Here is a 19409-nt window from a genome sequence, read left to right on the forward strand (position 1 = left end):
ATGCTCAAGTCTCGGTCATAGCATTGGGTACCTCACACAGAGTCTATGTTAAGCAAATATAGAATAATCGCGAATTAACACGAGATATACTACTTGTAGAAGAGGGGATATGTTGGTGGTCAAGATGGAATGGGTGTGACTAATAGTGAAACGGGAACTTTTCGGAGTCAACCGTAGCGGATTGATTGTAATATAACAGTAAAGCTATGAAAATTACAAGACATCACTAATATGAAGAAATTATGTACTTGGCGTCAGATTTTGGGAATAATACGTAAGAAAAGGAAAACATGTATACCCTCGAAGTGCTAGCCCGGAACAAGCAAATGGTAATGCATAGTTAATAAATAATGGAAATCGCAGAGTTTCACCGAATTCCTGGACAAGCATATTATAAATGTTCCTGAGAAGAACATTTAGAACATTAAGTACGTTATCTGTTATTCCAAAAGTATCGCATATAATCCAGCCCGTCTTATTTGCTTGTTATCTTAAAAGTTTCATTACTGTATATTTTCACAACACTCCATATACATATATAAACCAAGCAATTTATTTCTGTAAAAGTTGGAACATAACCCTGGCATGTATACAGTATGCCATTTATATTTTCATTACAAAATGTCACAAACTATCTCTTTACTTCTTAAAGATGACATCGCAATGATGTGCTTCCGTTCGTGGTTCACATACTAATAGCATGTTATAGAAACTGCAGAATACTCGGTGTAGCATATCTCGCAGAATGGCAGTGATTTCGCCTTCAATCTTCTGTTTCAGGATGTGTACGGTACATCTTGCCTTTAAAATGTCCCCATAGGAAGAAATCACACACACTAAGATCACAGGATCTTGCAGGCCACGGAATGTCACCGTTACAGGAAATGATGCTCCTTGGAACAATTGGCGAACGAATTTCATCGATTAACGTGGCTCTGCCCATTGTATCATACAATAAAGAAAGGCTCAGTGTTCGTATTCAACCCGAGTTCCTTGAAGAATTATACAGAAATAAATAATTTACTTCATATCCTGTAACATAAAGCTTAACATTTTCTTCTGTGTACATGAAAACCAAAATTTTCGTTGTTTCGGATAGTTATTTAACCGTTTCGTGTCAGTCAATTATGTGTCCCTGGCTGTCAATAAGCTGTAAGCATCATGTTAACACTGCTACTGAAGTATTTGACAGACAAGCAGTGCCGGACTGGCCATGTTGTCTACTTGGCAATCGCCAAGGGCCCGAGGCCCCGCAGGGATCACGAGGCGCAGGCCTTGGTTGAATTTTCGCGATTGCAAATGTTTTCTTGAGTCTTCCTACCAAAAAGGTTGCGGAAGGCTAAGTTCGTCTTCCCGAAAGAAGTCTTCTCGGACCTCCCTTGCTCATATCAGTACGGTCCCATAAGCCACTAAAACTTCGGACTTAGCATCGGCCCCCGAAGTAACTTTACGATTACGTTTGATTGTCTCAGTATTGTTGTATTTTTTTTTTTTTTGGATCTGCTTTGTACTACATATTTATTCAGTACAGAAAATATAACGTTGTCACTTATCTAGTTTTGCTACTGACGTATTAAGTTTATATATATAATACATATATAAGTTCGCCACTTATAGTTTCTGGGCCAGTCTAATAAGCTAGATATGGTTATCCATAATTTACGGATTAATGTGGAATTAGTCTCCAAAATATATGGTTTACCAGATTGGCTTAAATGTTAAAACTGACTATCACAACAGCCAAAATTGAGATCTATCTACAAGAAGTTTAACCTTGTCTGCAGTGTCGAACTGGCCACGTTCAGGGCCCTTGGCGCGGGTCCTTAAAGGCACCTCTCTCTCTCTCTCTCTCTCTCTATATATATATATATATATATATATATATATATATATATATATAAGATGTATTTGTGGTTAAGTGTAAGTGTGTGTGAGCAGTGTAAAGTGTGAATCTTTTACTAAATCCCCTTCCTCTACTTGACATCACAATAGAGGATGTTGTCACTTCCACGATCACTGCCGAACTTCACATCTATCTTTCGTTGAACAAAACAAATATGAAGTGAGTTCATGATTACTAGACATATACTTTCAAAGAAACTACATTTATGAAAATATTTTTTACCGCAGGTATTTTACATAGAAGTAAAATAATCATTATTTAAGTAAATACGAGGGAGAGGTGAAAAGTTCTCGGCCTGACGATGAAAGACTGCGAATTTCAGTTTGAAAATGATGTTATTTTTCGACATAATCTCCCTTAACTTTAATACACTTGGTCCAGCGTTTCTCCAACATCAGTATTCCTTCCCGGAAGTGCGAGTCTGGAAGGTCGTGAAAATAGTCATCCACGACCCTCTCAACTTTTTCATTCGATGTGAAGCGCTTCCCAGAAAAGAAATTTCTTCAAGTTTGGGAATAGATAGAAGTCAAATGGTGCCAAATCAGGAGAATATGGGTGATGACCGAGCAAATCGTACCGCAAATCCCACAGTTTTTCAATCGCCAACGCACCCCTATGCACAGATGCGTTGTCCTGGTGAAAGATGAGTTTCTTCTTCTTCAAGCCGGGCCTCTTCTCGCGAATTTTGGCATCCAGCTGGTCAAGAAGGTTGGAGTAATATTCGCCTGTAATTACTCTTCCTTTTGCAAGGTAATCAATTAACAGGGTCCTTTCGCATCCCAAAACACGCTGGCCATGACCTTTCCGGCCGATACGATCATCTTCGCTTTCTTCGGCGCTGCACCACCAGCTTACACCCACTGCTTGGACTGTTGTTTCATTTCTGGCGTGTAGTGGTGAACCCACGTCTCATCCATTGTCACAAATCACTGCACAAAATCGGTCGGATCCCTTTTGAATCGCTCCAAAGATTGCTGCGAAAATCGTTTTCTTATTTGCTTTTGGTCGGCAGTCAGCAAATGCGGCACCCATCTTGCGCAAAGCTTTCGCATCCCTAGTTCTTTGTGCAAGATGTTTCGCACCCGTCCTCCGATATTCCCACACTCTCAGCTATCTCACCCACCTTCACTCGTCTGTTTTTCGATCGTTTCCGGTGTGGTTGCGGTTTTCGGCCTTCCTTCACGTGAGTCATCTTCGAGGGATGTACAACCACGTTTAAATGCAGCTGCCCACCTTTTAACGATTGACATGGAAGGGGCAGAGTTCCCGCAAACTTTTGTCAACTTCGGATTAATTTCCGTATGGGTTAATCCATCCAAAACGTAAAATTTGATTACAGCATGATATTCAAGTTTATCCATTTTCACAACTAACACTCAAGACGTCTAACTGCAACAATGCCTGCACACAAACTGCTTGAAAGAACAAGTTGACACTTGTTATACGAACAATTGAAAAGCGCCCCTAGGCAAGAACAATATAATTTTGCTGATTAGAGTGCCATCTCTGGGTCAGGCCGAGAACTTCTCACCCCGCCCTCGTACAAATTCAAGCTGACAACGAATTTTCCAACACTATTTATTATACAAATATTCGATTTAATTTTGCTAAAAAGGGATTATAATTTTCCTTCTTCCCAAATTCAGATTTCACCCTAGTTCTAATCTCTTTCTACAATGTTAGTTCTAAACTTCTTGTTGACAGAGCTCAAATGAAACAAATATTGGATCATGATCTCTGTTCACTTCTACAACATATTTGTAAGATATGCATATACACAAAAAAAGAATATTAATAATAAAAATAAAATATTAATAATACGAATGCAAGTAATTTGACCGTGCACTTTTATAATACGGATCCATAGTACAAGTAGGAGTCGGAGTAGGAATGTGTTAGAAGCCCCGCATGCAAGGGCGCCGATTTCTCTGTAAATTCGGGGGGGGGCATTCAGATGCAGAAACCATATATGAGGTTTTTAAAACAAATTGCATTCAAATTATGCCAAATATTGTAAATTTGTAAATACAGTAAGGGGGCCCACATGAGCTTTGGGGGGGGGCATCGGCTCCTCCGGGATCGGCGCTCTTGCCAGCATGGGGTATGTTAGTTCTGTTCTAGAAATAAAATGGGAAAATTAAAGACTTCCTCAATTTTGTACGTACATTTTACAATCTGTGGATCTGTATAGTAAAACTGCTTGTTAAATATACTGGCTTGTTAAATATATAATTATGTGATAATCTGATCGTATACACTGAGTGCTCTCTGAGTTACGACTGGCTCCTAATATTTCGTTCATTCACCTTTTGCTCGAAGAATGGCCTGAAACACGGCATGGCATGGATTCTACAAGCTGATTGATGTTTTCACGGGGATTTGACATCATATATCCCTGATGATATTCCACAGTGATTCCACAGATGTCGGTGGAAGAGCCATGACGCAAAAAGCACGTTCCACAACATCCCATAGGTGCTCTATAGAATTGAGATCCGGTGAGTTAGAGGGCCAATTCATATGCTGCAGCTCCGTGAAAAGTATCTCAAGCCAAGCAAGTAGTTCTGGCTCAGTAGTACCGTATATTGAAGTCCTGAAAAATGCTGTCTAAGTTGGTAGGAGTGTTGCCTTGCAGGATGTACATGATCCGCTAATACCCGCAGCTACACAACAGCTATCACACTGTTGTCCATCCATACTAAGAGTTCCAGTCTATACAAACAGAAGCACCCACAAACAATACAGCTGCAACCAATTGCCTGTACAGTACGTACCATGCACGTGGGATCCATAGCTTCGTGTTGTTGGTGCCATACATGCACGCAGCCGTCCGAGTGGTGTAGTATAAACCGCGATTCATAGAAGCAAAACATTCTTTTACAATTATCCACGGTCCAATTAGCATGCTTCTATGCTCAAGTGTGACGAAGTCTTGGGTGCGAAATCGTGAGGGGTGTATGACAAGTAGATCATCTGTTGTGAAATTTCATTCGCATACGTTCCATATTTGAGTGGAATATGGGTATTGTACATCCACTAATTTATTGGTCACGCAATTCCCAGACACTGATGGTTCGTTTGGTTGTCACGAGTCGTGTCGTTTTACATGACGCTTGCCGCGTGGCGTGATCTTCCCTACGCCCCTGTAGTTCCATCTCTGGAGGCTGTTACCCAATTTTCTTGTCACTGTTTGCACACCTTCACTACACTGGAACTTTCGCATTCCACAAGTGTCGCTTTCTGTGTTATTGATGCATCTGTAGCTCGAACAGCCACAATCATGCCTTTTTGATATGCGGATAAATTCTGCGCACATCCTATTTTAAGAGTATGCTGTCTGCCAACATGTAGCCCCGAGTGTATTCTTTCTCTACAATACTCTCAGTTGAGGTGCTGATGTTATCAGAACGACTGCTGACCACACCACGTAAAGAAATAGCAATCTGACAATTTAAGTAACATAATCTCTCTCTCTTCCTTATAAGGCGTAGACGTGAATGAAATACTGAAATTATTTTTAAAGGATTATTTTCCTCTTAATTATTATTTAAATTCGTAAAATTGAATTCATATGATATTTGTAATGCTAACTAATATCTATTCGTATAGTGTCTTGTTTTATCAATCACTGAGGAAAGATTTTGCTGCCGTGATTAGGATTTCTTTTAGCCCTTATGAGACCGACCTTGAAAACGACGCATACGGGGCAGTCACTTATTCAATCCTCTGCTGTGTGAACACTAATTAAGATATCGGGATGATTTTTCTATGGTAAATATGGTTGGTCCATAGTGTATCCTCATGGTATTTTCTTCCCTGAGTGTCGAATTCCCCTCTCAAATTTGAGCCCAATCAAAAAATCGAGAATTTTCAGATTTCCATTTTTCTTTTTTTCCCTTTATAACTTCCTTCGTTTTAGAGAGATCTACTTATGACTTATCAGATACATACCTCGTATGGATATCTATTTGTTGCGACCAATTAGATCATCCCTAAATCACTGTTACAAACTATGGAAATTAAAATTTCCCTATTTTTGGTAGAAAAATTAAAATTTTCGAAATTTATTTTTATAACTCCGTACCCATACGTACCAACGCAAATCAACTAACGCCAGTCGAACAACAGTCCTTAGTGAACAAAAGCAAGTACTGACTGCGTAATTAGGGTGCGCAAGAAAAATTCGAACTTAGGTTCTAAACCTTGATTTTCTTTTACTTCTCTATTTACCAGAATCTATTTTTTTAAACTACACGCTTCGTTTCTTAGACGTCGACATGATACTTGTAGGATATATTAGCAGTGTACCAAAGTTTATTTTAAGATAGTTTACGTCTGTCTGGTAGCAGTATTTCCAGCCACAGAAATTTTTAATTCCTTCTTTTACGGAAAAATCCCAAAAATCCCTTTTCCTCCCTTGTTGGCTACATCGGGACAAACGTACCAGTATCTGAAAGTCTCATTTTTGTTCTACACAAGGCACCATAGAAAGTTTCAAATGGATAATTAGGGGAAGTACAGCTGAAGTTTACAGTTGACCTTGCTCTCTAAGTGGAAAGATAATTGTGATTTTTTGTAGGTAGAACGTAGAATAATATATTTTTTAATGGCATGCTTACTTTATTACCAATCGTCAAGATACAGGATACTTGTAGGACATATTATAGGGATACCAAAGTTAATTTAAGATAGTTTGTGTCCGTCTGGTAGCAATGTTTCTAGCCACAGAAAATTTTAATTCCCGATTTTAGGTGAAAAATTCGAAAAATATCCCACTTTTGCCTCTATAATTTCCCTCTTGTTGGCTACATTGGAAGAAACGTACCAGTATATGAAAGCCTCGTCTCCGGCCTACACAGCACATCATAAAAAGTTTCAATAGGATAATTAGAAAAGCTGCCGACAATGCACAACTTTTGATTTTTGCTTCTAAGGCGGAAAAAGTGTCAAAATTTCGTGTGTAGAATGAGAGATATTTTTTTTCTTTCTGTCTTTGTATGACACCCAACGACTTCAGATTTTCACTGTATGTTGTCGACACATCAGAAAATTTTTTGAGGTGACTTGGACCCATGTGGCAACAGTGGTGCCAGCTACAAAAAAATTAAAGTTCTGTTAGGGATTTTTTGTGAATTTTTACTCTACATTTCCCTCCCATTGGCAACGCTGCAATCCGACTTACTTGATAAAATTGCCACATCCTTCTAAAACACAAGGTATCAACCATATCAATCGAGTAAATAGTCTTTGAGTTGTAATTCATTAAGTGAAAATCTACGAAAACGACCCTGTCTCGAAAGGGTTAAGTTGGAAAAGCAGAAATTATTCATACCAACAACATTAATGCGAAGCTTTGCAAGATTCCCATGCGAGAATTTGTTTCGACCATAAAGAATGGCTAATCATATACCTAGGTAATTAGATGTTTTGGGGAACGATTAACTGTACTTTGGGCCAACGGCGGAATTAGGAAAAGAGTTCATCAACTTATCGATATTCACCGATGGGAATGGAAGTGTGACACTCAGTAGCGTATACGTTGCATCAAAGAAACCACATTGTGTAAGGCTTAGGTGTACCTTCGCGACTGCAAGAAACCAACGAGATGCTCCTAAAAATGCAAAAAGGCTTTCTGAAAAGGGTTCATGGTGACTGCCGGCTTCCCTCAGCGGTACGAACTGGAGATTGTCATTGTATTGTAAAGAACTAAAATCAACTCGCAGTACTAACAGAAGCTCTTGAATACAATCTACGTGTAAGAGTTACTAGAAAAAATGAGATGAAATCTTTCAGTTTAACATCCCACGGTTATACCTGTTAAGCTAAGGGAGGCGGATGATTAAGACAAGTGAGATGATGAAAACATCGGTGGTACGAGAATGTGGGAGGAAACGGGAATACCTCGAGAAAAGCCACCGACACGATGGTGTACATCACAAACTTACTTGGTCGGAGATCGAACTAGAAACACCACACACCAGAGGTAGGCGCTGTACCAATGAGCGCTGTGTCCCCCAAAACGATACTAGAAATCACGGAAACGAGATCAATATTGTCAAGACAAAGAATTGCCACACACCTCTTACATTCTACCAGGATATGAAGGAGACTAATTGAATACCATTCAACGAAATATCAACTAAATCAAATGAAGTTTTCTGTATTTAGACTTTTGAAAGTCCTTTAGACAAGAACGTAATGCTAACTGAGACAAAAGTTTCAATAATTAAAAACCGCCATCTATACTGCTATCCTAAGTTTAATATCAAATACCAGAAAGGGTATCTCTAAACGAAGTGCCAATACTCAAGAAATAGAAAGCGAAATTGAATCACTGATTGGAAAAAGGGAATAAGTGCATCAGACCTAAGTTTTCAAAAACGCTAAAAAACCTTCCAGAGGCGTTGTTTGTACTTGTTGCAAAAAGTGTATAATTGATTACTTGTAGCAAAAGAACTAACAAACACAAGACAAGAAGAAGAATCTTATATTGCAGCGCTGCAATTGGTTAAATAAGCTTAAAAATGGAAAAAAAATATTCCCTTTTTCCAATCAATTAGAGTTGGACGCAATTGTAATTGTGTGTAGGGCATGTAATGTGCAGTTTATGATAGAAGGCTATGAAAATATACATGCTGAATACAATGTTGTATGTTAATCTTGGATATATGTATCCGCACTATCACGTATGTTAGGCTTCTAACAGTGTTATTGTCACCGTTTTTTTTTTTTTTTTTTTTTTTTTTTTTTTTTTTTTTTTGTAAAGCACATGTTATTTGTACAGCAAGAAAAGTAATACTATAGACAGGCAGGAAAAACACGTAGCAAAATACGTTGTCAAAATAGAATGCCTTTACATAGGGTCCTATCCGTCTGCATCTTCGTCTTCTGCAGTTTCTTGGTCAGTGGTTTTCCATGAACAAATCATCCTATAAAACTTTTTGTATTGGTCAGGTATGCATTTGATGATTTGTGAAGAATCGTTTATCTTTCTCTGATTGATCGGGACTTGCCAATCGTATGACTTTGACGTTGGCAGTGGAACGTTTGTGACATTACTTTTGAGTAATCGAAAAATATCAGTTCTTAGTTCATTGATAAACTTATGAGCTTGCACATAACCTAGAGATTCTCCTTTATAAACAGTGTCTCTATTTAATTACTTGGAATTTCACTGTTTTGTCCAGAATGCTACTTGAAGATTTCTTGTAAAACGGTTACCACCAATGTTTAAAATCTAAGATTTCTTCATTTACACCTTCGTAAACCTGAAATGGAGTATCAGTATTTCTTGCATTCGTAATCATGTGGTTATACTGTGCTGGTAAATAAATGCGATTGTGTCGTTTGATTTCTCGTTTGATTATAACAAACTTTCGGTCACATGGTAAAAACTGTGACCTCTGACAGGCAAATATTGCTGTATAGTGGTAAACCGTTATGACACGATCACACTGAAAAGCATTAATGTCATTGTATGATTCCAGTTTTGGTATTGTATGATCACCACTTGTATCACTGAAAACACGTAAATCTGTAACTGATTGGGCCAAATATTTCTCTATAGATTGTGCAATGCGAAGACAATGCGAAGTATCGTAACGTCAGCAGAGGGCTCTAATGGTTGTCTACATACACACAGTCTCACAGTTGTGGTGGTATCCTATAGTGATTGGAAGAAGGAAATAAGAAACGTAGTTATTCCCTTTTTCTAATCAGCGAGATATTTTGTCTTCTACATTGACCATATAGAGTTGCCCAAACATTCCTATTTTCTACTCAACGATGTAACTATCTCAAAGGAACACATCTGCTATCTCAGGTTAAAATCGCAAAAAATTGTACTTATTCCCTTTTTCCAATCAGTGGTTCAATTGTGCTACATCTGCTTCTATTACAACTGTGCAAAAAGCATCAATTATGTGTGCTCCTGCTGTGAATTGTTAAATTTAATAACAATCATTTATTAGTTTATTTTCATTTCTAAAAGTAAATTATATGAAAATTATTAAAATCCTCAATTCAGTTAAGAAAAACTCTTATTTACGTTGTACATTCACAGACAGCTTGAGTAAACATGTATATTCTTATTGTCATTGCAAAAGCTACCAATAAATGTAAGATTAGTTTCTCTTCTTCCCGATATATTCCCTTCATCCTAGCCAAGAACTTCCTCGTTCATTGTAAGAAACAGTCAATGAACGTCCCTATCAAATAAAATGGCAGAGAACACGTTTTCAAGGGGTAATCGTAATGAAGACAATACGAGCAACATCGAGAACAGAAAGGTTCAACACCATTCTAGACGGCTGTGCTCCACACTTTTTCGGTGATAGTTGTGAGAGTATATCGCCACAGAAACAGTTTAAGAGAACATCTAATTCATCTTGCAGAGATGAATAGCAACACTCATCGTAGGTTCTCCCCAACCCCTAGCAGCTTAACAGGATTTGGTTCTAGATGTCAACTCACTTCGATTTCTACCATTTCCAAGCAGACAGTAGAAGAGCTGTTAAGATTCGATTCATCATTCCAGACGACGAGGATGACGCCAATCACATAGGAGTTCTCAATGCTTTATTTTAATAATCTTTTCCTTCCTCACTTTATCTCACCTTCTAAACTAGTATCTTTTTTTATAACATTGAATCTTTTGAGTTTTATCTATACTCAAACATTTTTTTTAAGTCCCGTGCAGGTCATCAGTTGTCATCCCCATCCTTTTATCCCTTAGCTAGCTGTTTAGTAACTGTAATCTGAGCAAATAACTGAGGCCCTCTACGCGGTACACAACGTAAAACTTCCCATTCACATTCCGCAACAAGTGGCGTACCTCTGAAAATTGAATACAGTTAACTTTAAATTTTCCTTTATTATTGTCAAAAATAGAATTAAAAAAATAATGTAGCTAGAAATCAACGCTTCCGGCAATTTCATTTCATTTTAATATATCTTCGCCTTTTAACATTTCTCCGCAGTAAATTCCTTAAGGGGGCAGACTACCAAATATTTTGTCCGTTTTTCGTAGGTGAAAAGAGAAAATGAAAGGTAACTTACCACAATAATAGATAATGTTATTTTACACCTGAAAATACGAATCGGAACAATAATCAGTGTTGCCATCCATAGAAATTACAGTGTGGCCAAAATTTGAAGTACCCAAAAATCTTGGTTAAGTCAGAGACTAGAAAAAAAAACTGAACGGTAATTGATGACTTATCATGATATCTGTGTTCCTTGTTAACTACTTTTTGAGCTGAGCGAAGCGGAGCTCTTATACTCTGGTTAGCCGTTTGGTTGTCCGCGAACTCCTCCTAGACCGTTTGGCCGATCTCAACCAAACTTAGCACGTTGATAGAGTATGTCGTGCTGAGTGACAACATAGGTCGAAATCAAAAATCCGATGTACCATCGAGGAATAATCACCGAAAAACGCTTCCTCCTAGACTGTTTGGCCGATCTCAACCAAACTTAGCACGCTGATAGAGTATGTCGTGCTGAGTGACAACATAGGTCGAAATCAAAAATCCGATGTACCATCGAGGAATAATCACCGAAAAACGCTTCTTCCTAGACCGTTTGGGCGATCTCAAGAAAACTTAGTACGCTGATAGAGTATGTCGTGCTAAGTGACAACATAGGTCGAAATCAAAAATCCGATGTACCATCGAGGAATAATCACCGAAAAACGCTTGCATAGACTTAACATGGGGAAAAAGTTTTCACGCGATTTTTTTGTCAACAATTAAAAATGGCATTTATTATTGCATAATGGCCAGGAATGATTACGTAGTTTAAGCTCGCTCAGCTCATTTCATTGCAATCGGGTACATCCATTGCATTCTTAGTTAAATATTATTTGTATTTATTTGGAAATAATTTATTTTGTAAAATCTTATGTAAGTTATTACAAAGTAAATACAAAATAAGAAAAGTTGTTAGCTTTTGAAAAAATATTTAGTAGTCTGCCCCCTTAAGTCTTTTATTATTTCATTGTATAGAGTAATTAATATTTGTTTTTGTTACTCTTCAATAACTACTTCAATATAATTGGTGTTTTTGTATACCTATTTAGATAGAACTGGAAGATCAGATATTACAACTTGTATCAGACAAGAAAAAGCTTGTGCGTATGATTAAAAATGAAGAAAAGGAAATGGACGAACTTAAGAGAAGACTTGCACTGGTCAGTGATCTAAGACTAAGGAGGGTATGTACATGTGAATCCGTTTCTTTCTTTCCGAAATAGTTGTTTTCATTCTATTAATACGTAGTTATTTCATTATATGCAATTGGATTATTATCACTCTAAGAGCTATTATAATAAGAATTGTAATGTTATAGTACGCGGCACCCGTACTGGCGTATGACCCTGAGCGTTGATCTCATGTTGACCAACCTAGTTGTAGTGACATTACCAGCGCAATGAAGTGAAAGACTGCTTCGGCCGAAACTAAGATAGAAATGTGACGTTTCGGACGTAAGGCAGTAACGAATATATTTCTGAGAATATAAGTGAAACAACCATGTTTCTAGCTTATTTTTAAGTGTTTTACGGCCGTTTTATTTTCTCTCATTTCTTACTGTCGTTATTGCTTTCTTATAAAACTTGATTTTATCAACGAGAATTAGCTTTAAAAGATTAATTTTATTACTCCCCTCAAATTTTAAATTTGCGTCAGTTCTAAAAGGAATGTACAACTACAACTCTACAGTGCGTCCTTTTAGTACTACTGTGTAGAACTGTTTGAGGACACTAATCTCAATAAATTTTAAACTTACATTATTAGGTTATAACAGCTGTTCCTATTATTACAATTTTTAAAACTATTTATACGTTATTTCTTGATTTAACTTGGTTGAGTCCATGTATATTGGCTACGATTGTTATGTTTTAATTTTTCTTTAAATTTTCTTATGCTTCATTTATTTATTCTGTTTCTATTTATTTTGTTTATTTTTATTAGATGTTTATTTAGTATTTATTTTTTATTAATGTATAATTTTATTTATTTTGGTGGACTTCTATCTTCAGGTTTTCCCTGTATGAGCTTGGTTTTCAACTACTATTTCAGATTTCTCTCCTGTGATCATATTTAATTCTTTCATTATTTATACACTGTGTGTTTTATTTAATTTTGCCCATTTTGCACACTAAGAGCACTAAGAACACTAACTTGACACTTAATCCACATTCACCAAACCACACTAAACCACACTAGTCTACACTAATCATTAACGCGGTCCTCTTGATAGTCCTTTGGGTCTTCGTTTATTGAATCTTATCGTGGTTGGAATATATTTTTGACCCGGTAACACAGGTTTGAGGTCCAGGGCCCACTCAGAGTACTTAGTGTGGACCCTGGTCCGAGGTATCCTTCCATCTCTGCCAATGTAGGGATCAATCTTTATTAACATGAAGTAATTGAGACATTCACGAAGTCAAACTTGTGAAATATGGAGACACAGTCATAACCAACATGCAGACGTTCACACCAGATGAACCCGCCACCCGAAGGAAAGACACACTTCCAAAAAACATACTCTAGTGATTCCGGGGTTTCGCTACAAGGCACCTATGCCTTGGCAAGCACTAGCACAATCACACTCATTCCCCCCGGCAAATACGGAGTTCCTGTATCTTCCACGACGGTGGCGCAGTGGCTCAATGGTTGAGCGTTCACCTCTGGTGCTTGCTTAAAAAATATCTCATTCCACCTCTGAAATTCACACTTTTCTTACCATTTACAGAACGTGGCTTATTATAAGCTTCAACTGTACTTCCCCTAATTATTCTACCGAAATTTGTTATGGTGCGCTATGTAGGCTAAGAACGAGGATTTCAGACAGTTGTACGTTTGTTCGAGTGTAGCCAACAAGAGAGAAATAATAGAGACAAAATTTTTTTTTTCAAAATTTCCCCCTAAAATCGGAAATAAAAATTTTCTGTAGCTGACAACAGTGCTAGCAGACACACACAAACTATCTTAAAATAAGCTTTGGTATCCCTATAAGATATCCTACAAGTATTGTGACGATGTCTAATAAAGTAAGCAGGTCATTAAAAAATATTTCAGTCTGCCTAAAAAAATCTCAGTTATCTTTCCACTTACAGAACAAGGTCTACTGTAAACCTCAACTGTACTTCCCCAAATTATCCTATTGAATCTTTCCGTTGCGTTGTGAAGGGCAAAGACAAGACTTTCAGATACTGGTACGTTTGTTCCGATGTAGCCAACAACAGGGATATAATAGACAAAACACGTAATTTTCCCAAAATTTTCCCCTCAAATCTGGAATTAAAATTATCCGTAGCTGGCAACACTGCTATCAGACAGACGCAAACACTGGTACATTAAACATGGTACATCTTAAAATAAACACTGGCACATTACTAACATATCCTACAAGTATCATGGCGATATTTGAGAAACAAAGCTTCTAATTACGAGTTGAGTTGATTTTAGTTTAGCGTCCCGTTCAGCAGCGAGGCTATATGAGACGTGGACCTACTGATTAACGTGGAATCCGAACCACATGAGCTCCCGCCGGGAATCGAACCCGGGTCTCCCACGCCAAAGGCGCGTACGCTAACCGCTTATTCTAATTACGAAAAATATATTTCGATAAACAGAAAAGTAGGAGAAAATCAAGAGTTAGAACCTAAATCCGAATTTTTCGTGCGTCCCCTAATTACCCCATTGTAACGATATGTACCCGAGTTTATTCAGTAAGGACAAATGTTCGACTGGCGTAAGTTGACTTGCACTCGGACATATAGGTACGGTTTATAACAAAAATTTCGAATTTTTTGCACAAATTTAAGGAGATTTTAATTTCCGTAGTTTGCAACACTGCACACAGGCCCGTCCAATTGATGTCAACAATTAGGTATCCATCCGACGTATCTACCTGACAAGTCTTAAGGAGGTCTCTCTACAACGAATGAAGCTACGGGGGAAAAGTAATGAAGAAAATTCGAAATTCGAAAATTCTCGAATTTTTGACTGGAGTGAAATTTGAGAAGGAAATTCGACACACAGAAGAAAAAGAAACTAAAATTATAAACTATGGTCCAACCATATTTGGCAAGAAAATATACAGATATCTTAATTAGTGTATATACAGGAGCGGATTAAAAAAGTGACACACCCGAATGTGCCACTTTAGCCACCTGGGCCCGAAAGGGTTATTGTACAGCGGGGGACACTTCTAAATGGTACACCTTAGACGTAAATCTCCATATGGCTGTACCATTTAGAAGTGTTTCCCGCTGTACATTTGATTACACTTTTTTGACTAGTAACTTGTGTTGTTGTAGTAATTATAGTCTTTACTAATAATAATATCGTTGTTGTAAACAATCACTTTACAAGGAAACATTTTCTCTCCTTTTTACATCTTGGTTCCAATACTGATGCTGAGAAATGCAGGGTGTTTCAAAATGAATATCGGGGAATTAAGTCTTCGTAGTACTTATTACATTTTACGTACAATTATAAACAATACATCAAATAAAAGAACACCTCAAAGTTTTTGCTTCAAGTGTTCGATGTGAGCTTCATTCGTCACACAGCACACATTGAGTCGATAGGCGAGAAAGGTCCATAAACTTTCCGCCATATGGCACAAAATATTCAATTCACACAGACGGTTGCACTGTAACTACAGATTCAGTCTTTGCAAAATTAAAACACAAAAAGTTTTCTGCTCTCTAGTCTCCATCTTTGCTACTTGCTCTTTCTAACGGCAGACAGAGGGAACAATGCATGGCATGCGTGTGTACAAAACTGTTTGAGTTGCTCTTTCATTTGATAATACTTATAATTGTAAGTTAATTGTAAGAGATACTACAAAGTTTCAAAACTCTAATATTCATTTTGAGACACCCTTCATTACTTCAAATTATGTCATCCTATATACATGTCTTGTATGTACAGTACATATCATCAGCGCCGGCCCTAGGCAATTTGTCGCCCGTGCAATGACGTAATTTGCCACCTCCCTCTATTCTCCAGAAATAACAAATCTTAAAAGTCACGATTTTAAGTACGCTACTCCAGCATGAACAACGAAGGGGGGGAATCGACACTCGCTCTCAAAAAGGCTTAAATACTTACTACAAATACGATCTTGTTGTGTCTGTTTTTTCTTTAAATATTAATCTATTATGTTAGTGAAAGATAAAGCAAATACATCTGAAAGATGGTAATGCTTTATATAGAATGCAATATCGAGTTTCAATCTCAAAATATCAGTTTGCAATTATAGTGCAACTTGGTCTTTTATCTTTATTTTTTGATTTTCCTTCTACATCTGCTTTTTTTTTCAAGTGTTTTGCACCTTCAATGTTAACGATCTTATTTGCTACAAAGACAAGAGAAGATTTCATATCAGAACTCAGATAACTAACCAAAGGGGACAGGCGTTCGAGAACTGAGTTCTTGTATTTGACAACAATCAAGCAATTTATTCAGGGATTTATTTTACCATTTGCTTTAGCACTGATCATGTGACTTAAACAAATGGGACCTAAACATAATTTATGAATGTAGTATTCAAATAGAAGGTCAGCTTAGTAAATTTAACTACAATGATCACGAAGTCTGTTTCCAACAAGAAATATTTATTTTAAATAAAATACTTATGAAGGAAATAATAAAAACTTCTGACCAGAGTATATACACTTGTTTATTAAAAACTAAATTCTAGTGTAACAGTATCGACAGCTTAACGTTGTCTTCATGAGACAACACTGTTACATACTGTTACACTAAAATTTAGTTTTTAATAAACAAGTGTATATACTCTGGTCAGAAGTTTTTATTATTTCTTTAGTTAGTTCCAGACTTATGACAGATATTGCAGCCCCGTGCGAATGCGGTAGAGCCGGCAATGGATATAATACATCTAGTCAACAAATTATTTGTATATGATATTCAGAAAATTATTAGTAGGCAAATTATTATTAGTTTTTACCTTTAGACAAGTTATTTGCATTTTATACTGTTCGTGATATTATTTTCGTACTTATTAAAGGCCTACTTTCACGAAAGAAAAAAGTTCATTTATACTTTAATTTTTTGGTTGATATTGGTGAAGCTACAGAAACCCAGATTATTAGTAGGTACGCTACTCATATAAATTGTAAAATATTTGTACCATATCAGATCTAGTATTTAATTTATGCTGCATTTTATGGTAATTACACCTAAATAAAAATGCTTCAGACTTAAATGACGTAAGATACATTACAAATGACTATTTGAAAAAAAATGACTATTTAAACACTAAAGCTCATCATCATTTTATAGTTCATTTGCAAACCTACCGTGAAAATTTTAGGGAGCCAGAAAAACTTTAGTGAGCCGGCCAACCATGTCCCCCGTGGATATCAGCCTGACACACTTCTCTTGCAACAGATTGTTTCACACATGGCAATGCACTTTTAAATTTGATGCTCTTAGTTTGTGAAAGGTACATATTATTTCGCTGTACGTGCATTGTACTTTCTTTTCGAAGAAGTATCGTTTTATCACCAAGTACTCTATGTTATGATGACCTTGTAATATCTACCATCCTAGTTAATGTACACAAACAGATTCACTAAGCATTATTTTTCAACTTGAACAAGTAATGGCGTTTTAAGTGTTTGTGCATAAAATCTAAATTGAAGGCATTTTCCAACGGGCCCTTTGTTCAATAGGTATATGATACTGGTATTAAGAAACCTCAAAACTTCCTGTTGTTTTTCAGCTTCCATTGATAGGTATTTTCTAGACAAAATAACATATTTATCATCTTCCAGAGTTATAGGTAATCTGGATCCAAACTTTATACAAATGACTTGGAAGAATATAATAAAGTAGAAATTATTTGAAAATGATTTCAAAAGATCACATGAATATAAAAATTGTAAACAAGTAACCATGATGACGTTATGATAGATACTATTTTAAACGCACTTCTTAACGAGAATAATGATATATACATCAGAAACGTATGTGATACTATTTTGCTGATGCTGCAAGAATTTTTTTTCTGACATGTATGATTGCAATTCTTGTGCACAATGTTGCCAGATATTATTGTTCTACACGGTTCAGATTCCTTAGAAACGATTCTTTCTACGGCTTCGAAACTTTTTCATTAATAAGGAACATCAAGTTATTGATCGGAAAATTAGACGCTGTAGGCACCATCCATCTAGAAGATAATAAATATGGTAGTCGTTCGGGGTCCAAGTCCTTCTGAAAGTGGAAAGTCTATATTCTTGTTTACTTCTACTCTTGAAGAATTATATAAATATATGTTACGTTTAAAGTTGTTAAGATCCTCCCTTACTCTCCTCAAAAACTAGTAGTGACCATAAAGTTTTTTATGTTTCAGATTCAGTGGGAGCGGGAGCGGCTAAGTCAAGAAATTGATTAAACAAGTAATAGTCAATGATAGATAACAGTGACTGAAACAGCAGGTAAGAGAATTGTTTAAAATGACGAGTTTATTTATGTTCTCACAGCTTCGTAGAATACTTTTGAATCTATTTGAGTTAAAGTTGAATCTAGCGCTGTTTGACTAAATGTAAGAATATTTTTTATATCAAAATAAAAAAATACAATCTTTGTAACTTTTTTTTATATAACTCACTTTGTAACTCACTCGACCCTAAGGATTGTATTTATATTTTCATATACAGTAAATTGAGGTATACAGTATATGTACGAAAATTAGATTTTGTTTCCCCATATATCACAGGCTTCTTATTTTATGAGTGATGTTTTTCTGTTACTTTTCAACATAATTTGAGTCTACTTCTACACTAAATTTGTAGTCTTCGTCTTAACTCAACTGTCAAAGAGCTATGAGAAGACTTTTGAAGGATCTCATTTAAACATGAACTTCATTTCAGTGTAGAAAATTGCTTGAACAAAAACCTTTCAGGTTTAAAAACAACAAGAAATCACCGAAGGTATAACCAAGTGGGGTAGAGCGGGTTAACAAGCAGTCTAATATTCTTACGTATATCTAAAACGTTTACCATAATTTGTTACGTAGTTCCTAACAGACATGCTTTGCATGAGCATGCTTCCAGGTTCATTTCCCGGTGAGGATACATTCTTAGAACACAAATCTCACTAGCGATTTCAATAACTCTATTGTCTTAGTAAATGAATCCTGTCTCATATAGCCTTGATTCTGAAACTAATCATCCAGTCTGTCACCATATCGGCTCCATGTAATAAGCAAAACTACTCAGGGAAGACCATAACTAACTGTAATTTCTTTGATCTGCTCTGCGCTTCCAGACGTTATCGTTTGAACAATATTTCCAACTGATGACTTGTACAGCAACCAACAAAATTGTCTCCTCCATGACTGCTCTAATTCCATTATATGGGGTCCAGATCATTTGCAGCTGTGAGAACGCCTGGGCAATGCAACCCAACTTACACAAAAATTTTCTCGGCACTGACAGTAGTTGGTAGCACTCAGCCAGGTGTTTCTG

At 36.7% G+C, this 19409-nt stretch overlaps 1 protein-coding gene across 1 annotated transcript in view; it reads left to right on the top strand.

Moving 5' to 3' along the window:
• The window catches only part of LOC145669876 (uncharacterized), a 29336-nt gene extending 11002 nt beyond the window's left edge, over positions 1-18334 (top strand). The window contains exons 4-5 of the mRNA XM_081738222.1: positions 11979-12113; positions 18293-18334. Of these exons, the coding sequence (XP_081594348.1) occupies positions 11979-12113; positions 18293-18334 (177 nt within the window). The remainder of the gene's footprint in view (positions 1-11978; positions 12114-18292) is intronic.
• The last annotated feature ends 1075 nt before the right edge of the window (positions 18335-19409 follow it).

The sequence above is a fragment of the Thermobia domestica genome, chromosome 14, assembly GCF_964235325.1.
Source record: "Thermobia domestica chromosome 14, izTheDome1.hap1.1, whole genome shotgun sequence".
Classification (NCBI taxonomy): domain Eukaryota; kingdom Metazoa; phylum Arthropoda; class Insecta; order Zygentoma; family Lepismatidae; genus Thermobia; species Thermobia domestica.